The 19,050-nt window shown below is 39.0% G+C and overlaps 1 protein-coding gene across 2 annotated transcripts in view; it reads left to right on the forward strand.

Annotated features, from left to right (window-relative positions):
• MYOM1 (myomesin 1) overlaps positions 1 to 19,050 on the forward strand; it is a 127,563-nt gene that overhangs the window by 42,020 nt on the left and 66,493 nt on the right. For both annotated transcript variants that reach the window (XM_089678160.1, XM_089678168.1), the window contains 4 exons: positions 7,669 to 7,757; positions 7,852 to 7,911; positions 12,130 to 12,294; positions 12,990 to 13,151. In XM_089678160.1, the coding sequence (XP_089534286.1) occupies positions 7,669 to 7,757; positions 7,852 to 7,911; positions 12,130 to 12,294; positions 12,990 to 13,151 (476 nt within the window). The remainder of the gene's footprint in view (positions 1 to 7,668; positions 7,758 to 7,851; positions 7,912 to 12,129; positions 12,295 to 12,989; positions 13,152 to 19,050) is intronic.

The raw sequence follows: 19,050 nt of genomic DNA on the forward strand, positions 1-19,050 counted from the left end.
TTCCATACAGCCATTTATGGTAAGAATGCAAAAAAGAGTAAAAAAAAACCCTGTAGACTGAATGGAAAACTCTGTACTGTATGTGTATGGCCAGCTATCACTTAACCTAATCCTAACACTACATGAGCCCCTTCAGCCATATACTTACATTATCTAGTGCCTGACACTTACCGTATCTACAACCTTAAATGTCACCATTGAAATATACCAGTCCTGTGCCAAGATGCAGCTTCTGATTCAAATATGTCATATGCATTGCACTTTCACTTATTTTTTCCTTTCTAACTAATGTTATTTGCATATTGCATTTTTTCCTATGAATTACCTTATGTCGAAGATAATAGATGTTTATTCTTTTGGTGGCTTTTATTATACTTAATACCAAGTAGTAGTACTATATCAAAGAAAACAGGCATTGAACCAGTTGGTGAAGACAAACTGAATGTATTTTTACCTGATATGGTTGATAATGAAGTAGGCATAGAAATGGATTAACAATAGTAATAACACAATCTAGCATTTAGAGTGATTAGTAATATGACCTAGGCATAAGATGACACTTGGGGTTTATTTACTAAAGCTGGAGAGTCCAAAATCAGACTCCCTTCTGCATAGAAACCAATCAGCTTCTAACCTCAGCTTGTTCAATGAAGCTTTGGCAATGAAACCTGGAAGCTGATTGGTTTCTATGCAGAAGGGAGTCTGATTTTGGACTCTCCAGCTTTAGTAAATAAACCCCTTGGTGTCCAGATCAGCATAAACAGTAGCATGGTCACTTAAAGTGCAGAAGTAATAAATAATAAAGCTTTATTTACCAAATATAGGCGCTATACTGCCAAAGTGCATTGATGACAACCAGTGGCGGACTGACAACTCATGGGGACCCCGGTCAATAGGGGATCATGGGGCCCCTGTGTCCTTGCTCAAACTCAAAAAAGCCTATGAAAAAGGTACCAGGGGCATCTCATGGGGCCCCCTACTGACCCCGAGCCCTCGGGCAGTGCCCGAGTTTCCAAATGGTCAGTCCGCCCCTGATGGCAACTATGCTAGGTATAGATTGACTGGCTGTGCACTGTCCATAGAAATGAAGGAAATGGGAGAAGAGAACAAAAGGGACTTGCTGGAGGGGTACTCCCTTTTGCTCTTCTGCCGGCTATCGTTGGAGCCCTTTAAGAAGCATTGGTGCACTTAACGATAGTTTTAATAAACCAGCATGCAATATACTGTAGGTGTGTTAAAAATGCAGTAAAGGTGTGGTAAAGATGCAGTATATTTAATGTCCTGCCTCCAGTAACTCAATCCCTAGCAGTGTGAATAATAAGAAGTGCCCTCTCACCAGTCCCTGTGGTGTGGGACTGGTGAGAGGGCATTGTATCAAATTACTCTGTTCATGTTGCAAGTGCATTTTTGAGAATGGAAGGTAAAACAAACCTGGTTACTTGACTTCTACAACATTGATAAATTTCCTTTGGCTAGAAAGATGTCAGGTGGCCACTTATAGCACCATGTCTGACAATCTTAATACCCTGTTGAAAATGATCAGTGGTTTGTGGTTCTGTCCCATTAAGATCAATGGCTGTCTTTCTTATGCACAGAGCTTATAATTGAAATGCACAATGTAAAGTGTCAGCATGTCAGCAGATTACATTATAATTGTTACATAGACTGGGAATGTAACGGCATCTGTTACATTTTAAATGCCATGCTTCCAAGTAGTCCAGATAGGGTGCGAAAAGTGTCCTACAGTTTTCACCAATCAGGACAGTGTCTCATTTTTCGTTTATCATTGAACCATTTGTAAAATAATGTAGCCATTTTACTATACATATATTATTCAACATTTTACTTTAAGTTTCTCTGAGATGTTTTCTGTGTATTGTTTTGTTTTGTCACATTATGATTTCTTTCATTCATTAACCACTAACGATGTTAAGGGGAGTTCCCATTATATTTGTGGATAAGTAATATCTGTCATGTTACAAATAAATGCAACAGTGATCCTGGACTAAGGCTCCATGTACACGAGCCTACCCTGACTGCCGGCCGCAGGAAAAATTGCAGCAAAAACTCTTGAAAATGCGGTAATCATGGTACCGTGATTTTTCAGCGGTTTTGCCACGTTTTTCATTTTCCCGCGGTCGGCGGTCAAAACGTTCCTATCCTGAATGCGATTCTTCTGCCTTCAGGAGAGGGATGTTTAACCTAACTGCAGCAGCTGCTAAACTCTGCTAAAAGCCTATGTGTACATGGACACATAGCCTTTTATGAAGTTGAGTTTAGGAGCTTTGGCAAAAAAATGCCAAAAGCTCCTAAATTCAAGTTTATTAGCTGCTGGTGTACATGAGCCCTAACTTATTGGTTCCAGAAGATACTCTTATTGCATATTTAAATATACTGTAATATGTTTATTATATTCTAGAATTGTGCTGTAAATAAATAGAATATTATATGCATTTCTTTATGCAGCAGTGATTTGTCAAGCCTGTTTTATGTTTAAAATTAAAAAAACTAATATTGAGAACAAATATAAAAAAAAAATCAATCTGTCAAGGTTCGAGGCAGAATGATCAGTTTATAGGTTTCTAGTATAAAATGGCATTGCAGTGCTGTAGAATCTAGTATATGAGATGGGGTTGATATAGTAAAGGAGTAGCATAAATGAATTTTCTCTTTTCAAAGGTCATTTTCACTTAGCTTAATGAATGAGGTGAAGTTGTGCTGACCTCAATCATTCAACCGTGTGTGAGCAAAAATCCTTTTTTTAATTATTATTATTTTTATTTATTTTCTCTGAACATCTTTGTGTATTTTTACATTGTTTCACCTAGTTCACTAACATATGGTAAAAATTCACTCTGCAAAATGAAGATTCATTTTGAAAGTGAGCATGCTCTACTTTTTAAGTAAATCGGGCTCATTGGACTTGTTAAAGCCGGACATCCTTCAAACTATTAATGTAAAAAAAATTAAAATAAATGTTCAGTGCTTCTATAAAAGGTCCTAATCTATGCAGCTGTACTAATTATCAGTGAGATGAAAAGATATATAAACATGCACTGCGATAAAAATGTCACAACCTAAAACTAAGTGCAAATACATTTTTTTCTCTCAAAAGTATGAAATAACTCTATATTAACACGGTACCTTAAATCCACATACCCATATAAAAATGCAAATAGGTGAAAGCTTAAACATAAATCACAATCAAATACGTAAAACATAAAGTGCTTTGTGCAACCAAGATAAAAGTCCATCAAATAGGCTCATCAAATAAGTATTAATCCAGTGTGCTCTATTCCATGATGAAATTATGACACACACATATATATTTAATAATGAAATGACATACAAAGATTTATATATATTACATACAAACATATGTAATATATTGGCGATTTAGCATACTTTTTAAGATTCTTTTTTTTAGATGCACGTTTAAAAAAGAGGGTGACATTTTTAGAGCAATGTCAGAGAAATAGTTCCTTATAACCTATCTTAGTCAGCACAGTAATCATGTTGTAAGTGGTACTTATTACTGATATTAATATTGTATTTTAGGCAGGCAGGGTGCTTGCTTCTGTTGTATATGGTTATTGCTATGTATGTGCTTGCTATGCGAAAGCATGTAATTGTTATTAATAATATTTTATGCATTTGTATTTTTTGTATGAATATGCTTCTTAGTACAGTGCCATGGGAGTTGATTATCTTATATAAAATAATAATATTTAGTCCTTTCTGCCAAATAATCAGGTTTGTTTATGCCAAGTGGAAAATTAAATGCTCACGTAAAATACTTCTAGGTATAGTTAGCAAGTGCAAAGTGTCATGACTGTACTCAGTGTTGGAGAAAATCTGACAAATGTAACTTATATTGGGTAAGTGAAAGGCTAGGACAGGCAATGACATTTAAACTGTGCTTAGTCAAAATTGGCATATATGGGTCACTCTAAAATTAGCTGTAGAGTTTGGGTTTTTAGTTTAAAGCTTCACTTATCCTCTAGCACAGAGGTCTCCAAACTGTGCCCCGTGGGCCGAATGTGGCCCTTTGCTTGCCTTTATTCAGCCCTTGGGGCACAATTCCTTCCACTTATATGAGGCACTATTCCTCATACTGACACCAAAGACAGAGCACAATTGCTCCCACTGGCACCAATGACAGGGCACTATTCCTCCCACTGATACCAGTGATGGAGAACTATTCTCACTGACACCAATGATGAGGCACTATTCCTTCCACTGATACCAATGATGGGGCACTATTCTTCCCACTGATACCAATGATGAGGCAATATTCTTCTCACTGATACCGATGATGGGGCACTATTCCTCCCACTGACACCAATGATGAGGCACTATTCCTTCCACTGATACCAATGATGGGGCACTATTCTTCCCACTGATACCAATGATGAGGCAATATTCTTCTCACTGACACCAATGATGGGGCACTATTCCTCCCACTGACACCAATGATGGGGCACTATTCATCCCACTGACACCAATGATAGGGTACTATTCCTCCCACTGACACCAATGATAGGGCACTATTCCTCCCACTGACACCAATGACTGTGCACTATATCTCCCACCTACACCAGTTATGGAAATTTTTTACTTCAACTGACCACCAAGCCTGTGGCATTGTTTACTCCTATCGATGTCAGGGCATTTTCTACTTTCATTGGCCACAGTCTGGCCCCCCTAAAGTTTGAAGGACAATAAACTGGTCCTTTGTTTTAAAAGTTTGGAGACCCCTGCTTTAGCACATTTGGTACTTTTGGAGCTAGCCACGGTATCAAGAAATATAATGAATACTAATTTAAAGTTAAATAGTTACTGTTCTAGCTTAGTATGTACAAATTGTCACATCTATGGATCTATACTTTAAAGTACAGCAGCAAAACATGCAACCACTGTTCTTGCATACATATGTGGTTGTATACTGTAATATAGTAATTACCTTTTCCATGTATTCATTTTTTTAATTACTAAAGAGAGGTGATCTTGTGTTCATTTCAGTCATCCAAAAATGAATATTTGAAAAAAAATAGTTTTTTCTTCCCATGGTTGGATGTTTTAAGTTCACACAGGTCTGTTTCAACTAATTTTAAACTCTATCGGGGTTAAATTAACAGCACATCCATAGGTAGCTTCTACCCAAAAATCAGTGCCAGTAACACACTGGGGTTGATTTAGTAAAACTGGAGAGTGCAAAATGTGATGCAGCTCTGCATGGTAGCCAATCAGCTTCTAACTTCAACTTTAATTAAGCTTTGACAATAAAACCGGGAAGCTGATTGGTTTCTATGCAGAGCTGCACCAAATTTTGCTCTCTCCAGTTTTAGTAAATCAACCCCATTATACATGATGACAGCTGCCACTGTTTTTACTCCATTTTTTTTTTTAAAGATACAATATATGTAATTTGCATTATGGCTCCTAAGAGTTAATACAGGACCCTGTTGTGCAACATTAGTAAAATACATAAAATATGAAAATTGCTTGTTTTTTCTGCTAGTAGCAATTTCATATCTTCCCACAACCCATGAGTCAACTTTTCTTTAATTAGAAAGTGACTGCAGTCACTACTAAATGGATGCCAAATATTTCTGTTTATATAAATCTGTATCAGACCAAGAATATCACATATTTCAATATTGGGAAGTAATTCCAGTATACTGAACAGTCAGCTCTGTAAGTGTCCTTAATTGGTAATATGGTCATGACCCACAGAGATATGGCCATGAGTTTTACCTGTAATATTCCTAAACTATGTGCATGGTAATGTGGCACAGTGGCAGACTACCTCATAACTCTCCAAACTCTAATAAAGTGCCAGGCAAAATATTTTGCCTAAAGTGGAACACCATCTATACCATGTTTCCATTTTTGTGCAGAGCGGGCAGTGGTACTCTTTGTCAGGTTTTTATTGGTGTCTGTATTCCCAATGGGGAGATTTCTCCTCAGTTTCAGTCCAAATTATGCTGGTTATTAGGACAAGGAGTGGTGTAGATATCATTGACAGTTGTCACTGGAGCAGTGAGGAGAAAACTTCCAATACGGACACCTGTAATAGTGACAGCTGTCAAAGGTGGGTTTTCCATTCACTTTGGGGAGATTTCCTCTCAATTCCTGTTGGTTCTATGGGACATGAAATAAAGGCAAATCTCCCCAGTGGAGACACAAAAATCAAAACAAATGTGACAGAGATTCAAACCATTCTCTACTCTCTGCTAAAATATTAAAAACATTTTTGCTATAGTGCCTATTTAATTTTCCTTAGCAAGAAAGAAGGTATATGGGCACATAATAATTATGTTAACTTAAAACTGAGTTGAAACTTAAAATTAGAAACGAGGCTTTAATTCGACATCTGCTAAGTAAAAACACTTGGATTCACCAAGATAACTCTGGATTTTGTAAATACCAGTCAAGACCCACAGTGCCGACTGTACATTGACAGTCTGGAATAGATCCAGACCACCACATATTCATACTCTGTAGCATTCCACTCTCCTTTCCAGAGCCTGCAACAAGTGAAAGAGTATTTGATAAGAAAACTCAACTAACAGAATATTGTTTATTATGTCAATGCAACTATAGACTTAGTACAGGTCCTGGCCTCATTGAGCCCCCTGGCTCACAGTTGAGTGTTACTGATATGAAGGTATCCAAGACAACATGGGCAAAAGGAAAGCCCAAAAGGAAGTTACATGGCGGACCAAGTGGCTTGTAAGTAAAAAACAGGCTTTATTATGTTAAAAAATTACAAACACTATAAAAGAGCACAGCTAACCTCACACCATATAAAATGAAAAGAGACACATTGTCTGGTCAAAAGGAAGGGCTGTACAGCCTGCACACCGTACAATCACCATACTCATCCACACATGTCAGATAATCATGATAGTAATAAACAAGGGGGACTAACATCCATAGAGATTGAATGAGTATCACTTGATGGTAGTAAATCCTAACATGAGTGCTATTTCAAATATCTGAAAATGTGGGTACTGTGTCCATAGTTCTGGATCCAGATGTGAACATTCACATGAATGAATGACAGAATTTAGCCTGAGTATGTGTGAAAGTTCACTGGCTTGGGAAAGTCTGTTGAATATCAGCAGTAAGGGTAACGCCATCACTGAGGTCCAGCTGCTCAACCATGTGTTAGTATGCTAACCGTAGGAAGATATTCCTGTACAGCCCTTCGTTTTGACCAGACAACTTTGTCTCTTTTAATTTTATATGGTGTGAGGTTATCTGTGCCCTTTTTTAGTGTTTGTAATTTTTGAACATAATAAAGCCTGTTTTTTACTTGCAAGCCACTTGGTCCACCTTGTAACTTCCTTTCGGGTTTTCCTTTTGCCCCTGTTGTCTTGGATTATAGTAGTGAGTTACGCGGCTCGAACCATTTATTTGGTATAATTCTAGGTGAGTCGGTTTTATCTTACGTGGTTGTCTGATATTTTCACCACGTGATCTGTGGCTATGGGTGGTTCCATGGCGTCATTTTTATTTTTGATTGTGATATGTAGGTACCGTATATACAAAAGATTATAGTCTTTTTCAATATCTTTTTGCTGAAATCCCTTTTTTTGTAAGTGGTTTTTAACTTGAGTTCACACTTGTATTGATTAACAGATGGTATTTTTATTTCTACAGCTGTGACTTCGAGGATACAGCTCAGTACCATGCATCAGCAATGAATGTGAAAGGAGAGAATTCTGCGTTTGCTTCTCTTGTTGTGAAGAGTATGTTTTAATTTTTTTTCTACTTTTTTCTCTGTTTGTAGATATTTGTTTCTCAGATTTCTATTCAAATACATTTTTTATTTATTTTTTACAGGATATAAAGGAGACTTGGATGTGACACCTTTAACTACTTCAAAAGGCGAGCCATTCAGCTGTAAGTTTTCATCAGTTATTTTTCTGTAGGGTAACAAGTTATGAAATCAGGAAAGTTCTAGATATTTTCTAAAGAAGCTGAAATAAGCAACTACCAGCTGTGAAGAAAAACTTTCTTAGTACAGGACCCAGGATATTTATCTTTAATTATAGGTAATATGCAGCTAACTTCAGGTGATTGGACACTGGCAAAAAAGAAATCTGAAGGGACATCCCCTATACAACCTAACCCCCCCCCCCCCCCAACTGGTCTGTTTTTGTTAGTATCCTTAGATGATGGACATCTACTCTACAGAGAGAGGCTTAACTTTTTCCTGTGGAGGTTTTTGACTCTTCCATCAATATTCCTGGCTGCACCATAGATACTGCAGCTCCTTCTGTGGCTTCTGGATTGGTTGACACCTTGGCTGAGCCTTGAAGACTGTACCTGGACCCTGCTTGAATTTGGGGGCTATCCTGTAATTTTGCTTCAGGCACCGGATCCTCTGTGGGTGCTCACCTTGGCATATGGTGCATTGTGTTAAATTAGCAGCAGGTGCTATGCAGATCCAGGATCATTGTCTGTTGGAGGCAGAGCCCTATCCTTGAACACTCATTTGGGGGTATGCCCACCATAAAGGGTTAAGTCAGTCACAATATCTACAATGTAATTTTATATGCATAATTTTTGTTTATCTAAAGGCCTTAAATGACAGGGATCACAAACTAGCCCTTAGTCTTCCCTTCTGAGTTGGTTTCTGACTGAGAGGAAGATCCATCCTCTTCTTCTGAGGAACTGGATTAGAAATAGTCACCTTCGGCTGAAATTTCATCCAAGCTTGAGGATACCGTTGCTACCCTTATTGGTGCTGTATGATTTTGTTTACCATTAGAGCAGCTCACCCCAAGGTCTCCTACATTGTGTCCTTACAATTACCAAGCCATGCTAAGACCTTTCAATTCCACTCAGGCCTAGAACCTGTCCTGTATGGTGACTGGTTTTACCATAAAACTCTCCAAACAAATTTTCTCAGCATTATCCTATCAAGTAGAGCTTCATGCAAAAATGGATGTTCACTGCCATCTCTTACCATGTCTTGAGGGACAGGGGCTTATCAGATTCAGTTATCCCTACCCTTTTCAAGGCCAGGAAATGGACTTCCTTGAAGGTATTCCATCACACCTGGAAAGCCCTTTCTGTGGTGCAAGGCTAGGAAGTTACATCCTAGGAAGTAATCATAGGGGGAGATTTAGTAAAACTTGTGCACACAAAATCTAATATAGCTGTGATTAGTAGCCAATCAGCTTCTAACTTCAGTTTTTTCAGTTAAACTTTGACAATAAAAACTAGAAGCTGATTACATATTATGCACAGCTGTACCAGATTTTGTGTGCACCAGTTTTAGTAAATCTGCCGCCATGGGGCACATATTGCCCTTTCTACAGTTTGGTTTAGATCAGCATCTGTCCTTGAGTACAATCAAGGGACAAATCTCAGTACTGGCTGTTCTGTTACAAAGACTATTGACCTGTCATCTCCTGCTTAAGGTGTTTGTACAGGGCAGGGGCGGACTGACAACTTGTGGGGCCCCTGGGCAATAGGGGATCATGGGGCCCCTGTGTCCTTGCCCAAACTCAAAAAAGCCTATGAAAAAGGTACCAGGGGCATCTCATAGGGCCCCCTACTGACCCCGGGCCCTCGGGCAGTGCCCGAGTTTCCAAATGGTCAGTCCGCCCCTAGTACAGGGTGTTGCACATATTTCAGTACACTCCCCTGTGAATATGTAGGACCTTAATCTGGTTCTCTCAGCCCTGCAAAAGCTACCGTTTGAAACCTATTAGGGATATTCCCTTGTTTGACCTCACTCGCAAGGTGTTCTCCACAAAACACAATACAAGTAATATTAGGATGAACTTATATTGACCTGGAATATTCCAGTGTTAAAATTAATCAGTGTACAATGCACTGAAAGGATTTGGACATTTTTCTTGCTATCTATATTCACTGTCAGTATATACAATTATTAAGTGTTCTTGCATGGCAAGACCACTTACTGTTATCTCACATATATATTCTTATTATTGTAGCCAAATTTACCACCGTAACTCCTCCCACAGTTGTTACACTACACAGACAGTAATATACCGAAACGTGCGGATTGTTCCCGATTGGTGTGCTATTACTTTGTGGAATGTTTCGCAGAATGGTTCATGAAATATCGGCGTTTTTGTGGTGAAATTGGTCCCATATGAATGAATGGCGGAGTGTTCAAAACTAGAGTGGGAGCTGACAAAAGCTACAGTGTGAGCTGAAAAATCAGGACATGATTTCTAAACTGCCATCACTCCCTCATTTTCAAGCCCACCTACACAAATCTTATATCAAAACGTTCAGCTATCCCTGCTGCCACTAAAAATGTCCACTGCTAAGCCATAGTCCTGATAGTTTTCACAATATGACCATTTGTTTGCAACTCACGCCGCCCATTGACATTCATTGAAACTGCACTCTAGCCACCTCAAATTTGAAGGGCAATTTCTAAACTGCGACTGTGCCTTCATTTTTAATATTTCAGAGACATACTAAGCATCAAAATGTAGGTCTGGGTCTTGTGATTCTCACAATATAAAGCTCTTCGCTGTAGGATTTATAGTTTTTAAAACTACAACCATTTCAAGACACCAGTGAAGTCCTTTTCACAGTTACTCCAGCCACTCCAACCACACAACGGTTACTCAAGCCACTCTACCCAGTTACTCCGCCCACTCCAGTTGTAGACTACTGGTGGAGGCAAGAACACTTCACACAATTTCCCCAGAAATTGTAGCTTTTCAAGTTATCTTTATTATTGCTTTTTGATTTGATCTTTTTAGTGATCTTTTTATAGATATCTAAAGGGGAAATAGGATCCTTTCAGTGCATTGTACACATATTCATTATAACACTGGATAATTCCAGGTTAATGTGAGTGCACCCTAATATTATTTGTTTTCTATTTAAAATTTGGCACAACTGAATTGCTGAGTGGTCATCTACTCCTGTGACTTATGCCCAGCCATGCATCCTACTATCATATATTTGACCTGGCTTGTTCCTTGACCCTGTTTTATCCTGATCTCCTATTGCTGACCTTGGCTTCTGCCTGCTGTTTTAGTAGTTCTGCTGCTAGTCCTATATTGATCTCAGCCAGATTTCTGACCCTGATACTGTCTACTGATTTGGTACCTCTGCTAATCAGTTGTGGTGACTCCTACATGTTCCTGTGTGTGCCACCATTGTGCATAAGCTCCAGTATAATCATCTGCAGCATTTCGGCAACATCCAGTCTATAGTCTGATCATCAACTATGCCAGGACCTACTGCAGGCACATGTACCATTCCTTATCCTGCTACACTCTGTCACCAATTCCGGGAGAGTATTGGACAGGAGGTGTAAGGGAAGCCTTCTTATCAGCTCAGCCTCTATCAGGTACATAACCATCTACTTTATAAAGAGTCTTTCCTAGTCTTTCAAGGTTTTTCTGAAGCGTAAAGCCTCTTTTCTCTCTAAGGTAATTTCCTCTGTTCACCCAAAAAGGCCATTATTGTTCCTTCCTTATGTCTTGCTTTGAAACAACCCAAATAAATTTTTCTCCACTGTCTTGACATGGGAAGTGCTGCGATAAACTTATTCTTGGCCACAGTCTCTTTTTGGGAAAAAGGATTCACTCTTTGCATTTCGCAAAGGTTTTCTCAGAGATTCCATCTCCATGCTTGTCACTGCACTATTGCTTGGTTGATCAGACATTTGAGTCTATTGTCTAAAGAATAGGATTCCTTCCTTCTCTGTTAAGGCACATTCTATCAGATCTATTAGTGCTTTGTTTCTTAGAGTTGCAAGGCTGCTGCCTGGCCTTCGGTTCCCACGTTTGTTAGGTTCTACCAAACAAATATTCAGACCTCCTTTTGGGCATACAGTGCTACAAGCTACTCATATTTTTCAAGACCCTTCTTGACCTGTCCGGTATGTGGGCTTGTTTGTGTTTGTTTCCATGTTGGACTGGCTATGGATTTCCCATTGCTAAAGGCTGAGGATCCTGTGTCCTTTCCTATACAATTAAGAAAAAAGGATTTTTGACATGTTTTACTAGTAAGTAAAAAATCCTATTTTATGTGAGCTAGGGATGTAGCATGTGTATGACTTTGCCAAATGTATATATTAGGTTAACTAATTACTGGTTCTTTGGATCTTTTTTTTAGTTGCCGTCACTCCATATGGATTTGCTTCAAAGTTTGATATTCATTTTATTGACCCATTTGGAGTTTCCTTTGGGAAAGAAGGTGATACATTAAGTTTGGGTTCCACAGTCGTTGTTCACCCTCAAATAAAACGATTCCAGCCAGAAATTCAATGGTACCGAAATGGTAGGAAACAATTTTCAATTGTAGGACTGTTACATTGCTTAAACAATGCTTTATACCCCTCAAAGAATTATTTCTCCTGCTCTTTCTTCTCTTAGGTTTTATGCTATGAACCTTTCCTGTATAGCTTAATATAGTAAAATATGAATCTCCTCCCAACCCTGGTCTAGGCATGCCTAACATCTACAACAACTAACTAATGATGTCAATAAACCTCTTCCATCTCCTTTCTGTCTCCTCTGCAAATATGGGGGAAAATGTAGTAACTCTTCTACAAAAACTGACTTTGTCCAACCCAACAATAGCAAAAATATCACATTTTCCTATAGAAATACTTCTTGGTACTTTCAATAAGGATACATTACATATAAAACATTCAACAAGTACAAAACTACAAAACAACTTGCACACATTTCTGATTTCATTTTTATTTAGTGCTATATTTATACAATTTTCATGTATTAATTTTATTCATTACTTTTTTGTAAGCTGATTGGAGTCAGATCTTCCCTAGAATGGGTTCGCTCATTTCAATTTTAACTTAAAGGTTCCCAGTGTATAATTGCACGTTGCATTTCATTTTTGCCTTTTGACAATGTTAAGGTTTCATCACAAGGTTAAGGATTGCTTTTTGTGCCTAAATTATTGATAATATTCATATTTGTACAGCCATATATTTTTACCTCTGTTGTGTTTAGGAGTTCTGGTCTCCCCTAACAAGTGGGTCAGCACACACTGGAGTGGAGGACATGCCACCCTGACTCTCAGACATCTGAATAAGGAAGATGAAGGACTGTACACACTGCGAGTGGTGATGGGAGAATACTATGAGCAATACAGCGCGTATGTGTTTGTCAGGGGTAAGAGACAGTATATCATTCCAAAAACAAGAATATTACACAATACTGCAGTTGTGTAATTATCCATTAAATCAGTGACTGAATAATTGTTTTCTGCAAGTGATTACGGTGTTTTTAACCTTTTTGAACATTTTTCTTTTCTTACCAAAATCATTTCTAGAGCTAAGCAAGTCTTTAAATGTTCTGTTAAAGTTAGAATATGAATTCAGGATCAAATGAGCAGATGTGGATTTATGTGGATCAGATTACTTACTCATAAAGGAATGTAAAAGAGAAAAGTAAATTTGTAAACGTCCATTGGATTCCTTCACAAGCTACCTTTGACCACTTTTTCTATTATTGATTACTCAAGAATGACATCATGAAATTAGAACAGTGAAAGTGGTTCCTACAATTTATAATCTCTTCTACAATACTGTGATATTGTTGTACATGCAACAGATAATCTAAAGTCTAGAAGTCTTTAGGTTAACTGTCCCATGCTGCCTATTAATTGATAAAACTAATAAAAGTCTTTATGCATGTATCGGCTAGCAGAAGTGGTCTTAGTTTGGGTTCGGATGGCCTATTGATTCCCTTCTAACCCCAAGTGTGGCTGTGGTGGGGGCAAGTTCTGTGTGAAGCTTAGGCAGCATCCATTTTTAATGTTAGGTCCATTTTAAAGTGTGCATATACCATTTTGTTTTGTTTTGGATAAATTAGGTAAGGGTTAAATCTTCTGTTTTTGATTTTAGCCCATTCTTTCTTTTTGGAGTGCTTTAAAATGTTCATACATTTTTTTGTGAACAAGATTACAAACACCCGGGGAATTTTTAAGATGTAGGCCATTTTTTAAGGCTTACACACTATAGCTTACACACTCCAAAACAGCAGAAATCCACCTCCATTCTTCCTAGTGGGGTTGGAGTGCTTTTTCTTATAGACCTTGTTGACTCTTCACCAAACATAGCATTTATGATTGTGACAATAAAGTTTACGTTTTGGGCTCATCATTTCAAATGATTTTGTTCCAGGCTTGAGGCTTCTCTAGGGGTTGTTTGGTGTATTGTACATGGGACAATTTGTTGCTTGGTGCAGCTCACATTTTACAAATTCTGCCAGAAATTTGCAAACTTATGAGTATGACCTGTACGTTCCAAATTTTCTTTTTTAAGATTCAAATAAAGCATGGAAGGTTTTAAACCTCTATCAGGTTATTTGTTGCTGTGTATGTCCCACTTGGCAAATTTCCCATCACTTCTTGTCTTCTTGTCTTGGATACACAGGAAGCGGTTATACATAGTAAATCCCTCTAAAGTGAAGGGAATTAGCAAGTTCCCTTGCAAAATGCAACTTCCCTTGCAAAGTAAGGAGTCTATTTGCTTTTAGTAAATCAGCCCTAATCTGTCCATTCAAGCTGTAGACACATTTGAACTACCTCTAGTTCTCTTTCTGTTTCTGCTTTTGTTTATCTTTACAGTATGTGTTGATAAAATTTAAGCCTCTCAATAAAAAGTATCTGATATAAAGAAAAAATGAGCACAAAATAGATAAGTAAAGATACCAGTTTAACTTTTTGTTCCTTTTTTATAGTAGATATTTTTTATCCCAAACTACTCTGTATGATTATGTGAACGTGTTTGGCAGTATTAAAGTGGAGCTCCACCCAAAAGGGGAAGTTCCGCTTAAAGGCCTGCTCCCCCACTCCCCAGTAACCTCCCTGGCGGTATTCCCGAGTGTAGCTTGGGGTAAAGTTTCAGTACCAAAAGCGGTAACCCCGAGCTACACTCGGGCGTACCATGCAGCGCTGCTCCGGGATCTGTTCTCTTACCTTGTCCTGCACTCCCGCGATGTCCCTCCTGCAGTGTCCCCGGCAATGTCCTCCGGCAGATGCCAGCATCTGTCTTCTGGGTTCCGTTCCCCGTGACGTCAGGACGTACAGGGACGGAGCGGCGGGAAATTTGAAAATGACAAAAAGTGACATTCATTAATACACTAAAATCTCATAGTAAAACATTACTGTATCAAAGCATTTCACATACATTTTGTCCTGAGTGCTTTGTCCTGTGCCCTGCCTGCATTTTTACTGTTCTTTCTGCCTGGAAACTGAGAATTGTCCATGGCGTCCAAAAAGCGTCCCTTTAGGTTTTAGACCAGCTAGAGAACAGTGATAGTAAATCAGAACCACTTGCAGAATTGAGTGATAATGATTCGTGGGGAAATTCGTCATCAGACACTGAAAACGATTTTGCGACTTTGCTCAGTGATGTGCGAACTTGGCACTATATTTCAAATTTCAGTGTTTTTGGTTTGATTATATTATTGAATTACATTTATTATTATTATATTATTTTTTATGATTATTTATTAAATTATAATTTATGATTTCGTGTTTCAAATTTTAACATACCCAGGATGTTCGGACAGGTTTCAATGAGTTATTCCTAAAAATGACAGGCCTACAATAAAAAAACAACATATTTCCATGCAAAAAAAATGTACTGCTTTGAGCACAGAAATATGGACATAATCAGACCACTAGAGAGGTTAAAGATTGGCACCTTTGGGGAACGGGGGGAACTGGTACCCGAATTTCACAGGTACCCGCTCCCACTTCCGGAGCTGAAGGTGTCCTCCCTCCCTCCCTGTAGTCTTTTGGGACACGTTACAGGTCCCAGAAGACTACAGGACCATTCATGAAGCGAAGAGCTACTCGCGCATGCGCAGTGGGTACCCAGCTGTGAAGCCGCAAGCTATTACAGCTGGGTGCCCACACTGAAGATGCCGGCCTCCTGGAATACAGGACGGCTAGTGAAACGGGCTGCAGGGGACACAACGTGGGACCGAGGGACAGGTAATTGGCTGTTTTTTAAAAGTCAATAGCTACAGTTTTTGTAGCTGCTGACTTATTTTTTGACAGCATGAGTGGAACACCACTTTAAGTCTAAGCCAAAAACAAGCCAAAGAATGCAGCAATACCTCTCCGCAATGCCATACTGCTTTCATCTATCAGACAGAAGCCCAAGCTCGTAATGCTAAAATGTTAACATAACTTTATGTGTCGTCAATCTGTTAGCTAGAAGCTAGCACACATGATACTGTCAACAGCTCAGGATGGTGCCCATAGGTCTATGACCTTTAAAAATATTTTGATTCTGGAAAACTATGCAATTGAGATGCATGGTTGTATAATATCTATTGTTAAAGGTAACAGGAAAATATTTGGCAAATTCGTTGTCTAGTTTTATAATTTAATAAAGTGTTTCTTCTTCTTCAGTAGAGCTGGTGGGATCACATTTCAAGCAGTGTGGGGACAGATTTAATCTCTGTGTCAGCTGTTACAGGGAGCAGCTGATGGTCTGGCAAACCAACAGTGTTAGAGTGCTTGTCATTCTTGGCTATAAGTGAAGGTTCCAAAAAGACACCTATGCTAAGTTCAGCAGTACATATAAAAAAGCAACCGTGACTACAGAGACACAAATAGATACACTTTCAAATAATCTTTGTCATTATATTAATGAACGTAGCAACATCATATTCTCCAGATCATTGTGAAATAAAGGGTAGTGTCCCCTTGTGGTATTAGAACACAGACGCTCATCCTAATGTGGCTGGCATGTGGGTATCCTCAAAGACTTGAATGGGCTGCCTGCAAGCAGCACCTGCCACCTAGGGATACATATACAAACAACCTTATTACGGTGTATGGGCATCAGTACCCATGTGAATGAGGCCTGAGTAAATAAAGTGCTATTTTTATAACTATTACTTTCTCCATAAACTAAATATGAATAACAAATGGCAAATACATATAATAAATTCATTTAAAAAACAGTAATTCTTACCAATACATGTGCTAAACATCACTGTCCAAAACATTATCTGATTTTTCTCTGCAAAAAATCTTAGTAAAGTGACTTGTGCATTTCCCAAACCTGGCAGTAGCCTTATGTGCAAAAACCAATACAAATTTGTATCCATTTGTAATAAAGTGCATATACAACAGTATCTGTATTCTTTGTTCAATGTGAGCTCAAACATCAGATTCCCCTTGCATAGTAAGACCACAATGGATCTCTGTGACCCTTAAAGTATTAATAATATAATAAAGGAAGGTGGGGTTTTAACAGTGGTATTTTTCTGGATCTGGTAATTTTTAGAAAGAAGGGAAAAACATATACAGTTTTTTTTTAAGAAACAGATGATAATAGTTTCATAGAGACCTCTATCTGCCATCACCCTAGATGGATTTCAGATATCCCAAAAGGTCAGATCATGAGACTGATAATGCGGTTAATAATCTCATAAACAATGGTGCTTTGCTTACATGGTGATTTGCTTATATTCCCTCCAGCCCGTGCCCCCTCCCCTAACTTCTCCATCAAGATCAATAATACAACCATCAGTCCCTCCCCTCATGCCAGGGTACTAGGTGTAATCCTAGACTCCCATCTGTCCTTTCACCCCCAAATCCAATCACTGTCTAAATCTTGTAGACTTCATCTCCGCAACATCTCCAAGATACACCCGTTCCTAACCTTGGAAACCACTAAGCAACTTATTCACTCCCTTGTTATATCTCATCTTGACTATTGTAACTCCCTCCTCATTGGCCTATCTAATCGCAGGCTATTCCCTCTTCAGTCTATCATGCATGCTGTTGCCAGACTCATCCACCTTACTAACCATTCCATATCTGCCATCCCTCTCTGCCAATCCCTCCACTGGCTTCCCATTGCCCAACGGATAAAATTCAAAACATTAACAATAACATATAAGGCCATTTGTAACTCTGCCCCAAATTACATCACCAATCTTGTCTCCAAATATCATCCAAACTGTCCTCTCCGCTCCTCACATGACCTCCTGCTCTCTAGCTCCCTTGTCTCCTCCTCCCATGCTCATCTGCAGGACTTCTCCAGAGCCTCTCCTATCCTCTGGAACTCTCTACCCCAAGCTATCCAACTTTCGCCTACTCTGCCCACTTTTAGGTTTTCAGAGATCGCCTATCTCTTCAGGGAAGCCTATCCCGCCTTCAGCAAATAACGGAATATTCTATTCCTTCTATCAGTTCATCCCCCACAGTTATTACCTTTTGTACCACCAGCCCCTCCCTCTTAGATTGTATGCTCCAAGGAGCAGGGCCCTCCTAACCCTCTTGTATTGAACTGTATTGTTGCTCTATTGTCTCCCTTTATATTTTAAAGTGCTGAGCAAACTGTTGGCGCTATATAAATCTTGTATAATAATAATAATATGCATGTAACACTACCCTAATGAGGACCGCTGAGTTTTTGGGTCCCCCTAAGCTCTGCACAGCCAGGCAACACACATTTTTCACACTTTCATCCACAGTCAGTAAACAGTCAATGAACTTTTTTTTGTTGTTTTATTAGGGGTTAATAACTTGGATGGGGTCTAGGGGTATATACTGTATGGGATGCTCAATGGAACTGAAACAACTTAGAGGACAACTTAATCCAGCAAAAGCACAAAAGAACAAATCTGAGGGTCTCTACTCCTTTAGGAGTGGCTCTTCTCTTCTGAAAGATAAACATTCAGTCTTTGCAAGGAGCACTTGGTCCCCTTAAATGAACCTCCTCAGACCCCAGATAAAAATCTCCTTTCACCTTGCTGTCTTGAGAGTATCCCAGAGCAAGGGATTCCAAAACACAAAAATAATTCAGTTCCAGGGAGAGCTAGTTGGATATTGCCCCTGACTGCCCTCTCTCTTCTTAGGCTCAGGGTGTGTAGAAGTACTCACACTATCCTGTTACTGTAGCTTTGAAAGGTTGAAGCTGCTTTCAGGGCTTATGCTGGGCTGGCTTCTTTTCCTGCTGACAGGCTATCTTTCCCCAGTAGACTGCAGGACAGTGAAGATCCCTCTTTCCAGCTTCCAGCCTGTACGCAGATCCCCCAT

Source organism: Staurois parvus, unplaced genomic scaffold (genome assembly GCF_062004578.1).
Source record: "Staurois parvus isolate SC_StPar_1 unplaced genomic scaffold, SC_StPar_1.0 ptg000015l, whole genome shotgun sequence".
In the NCBI taxonomy this organism is placed as follows: Eukaryota; Metazoa; Chordata; class Amphibia; order Anura; family Ranidae; genus Staurois; species Staurois parvus.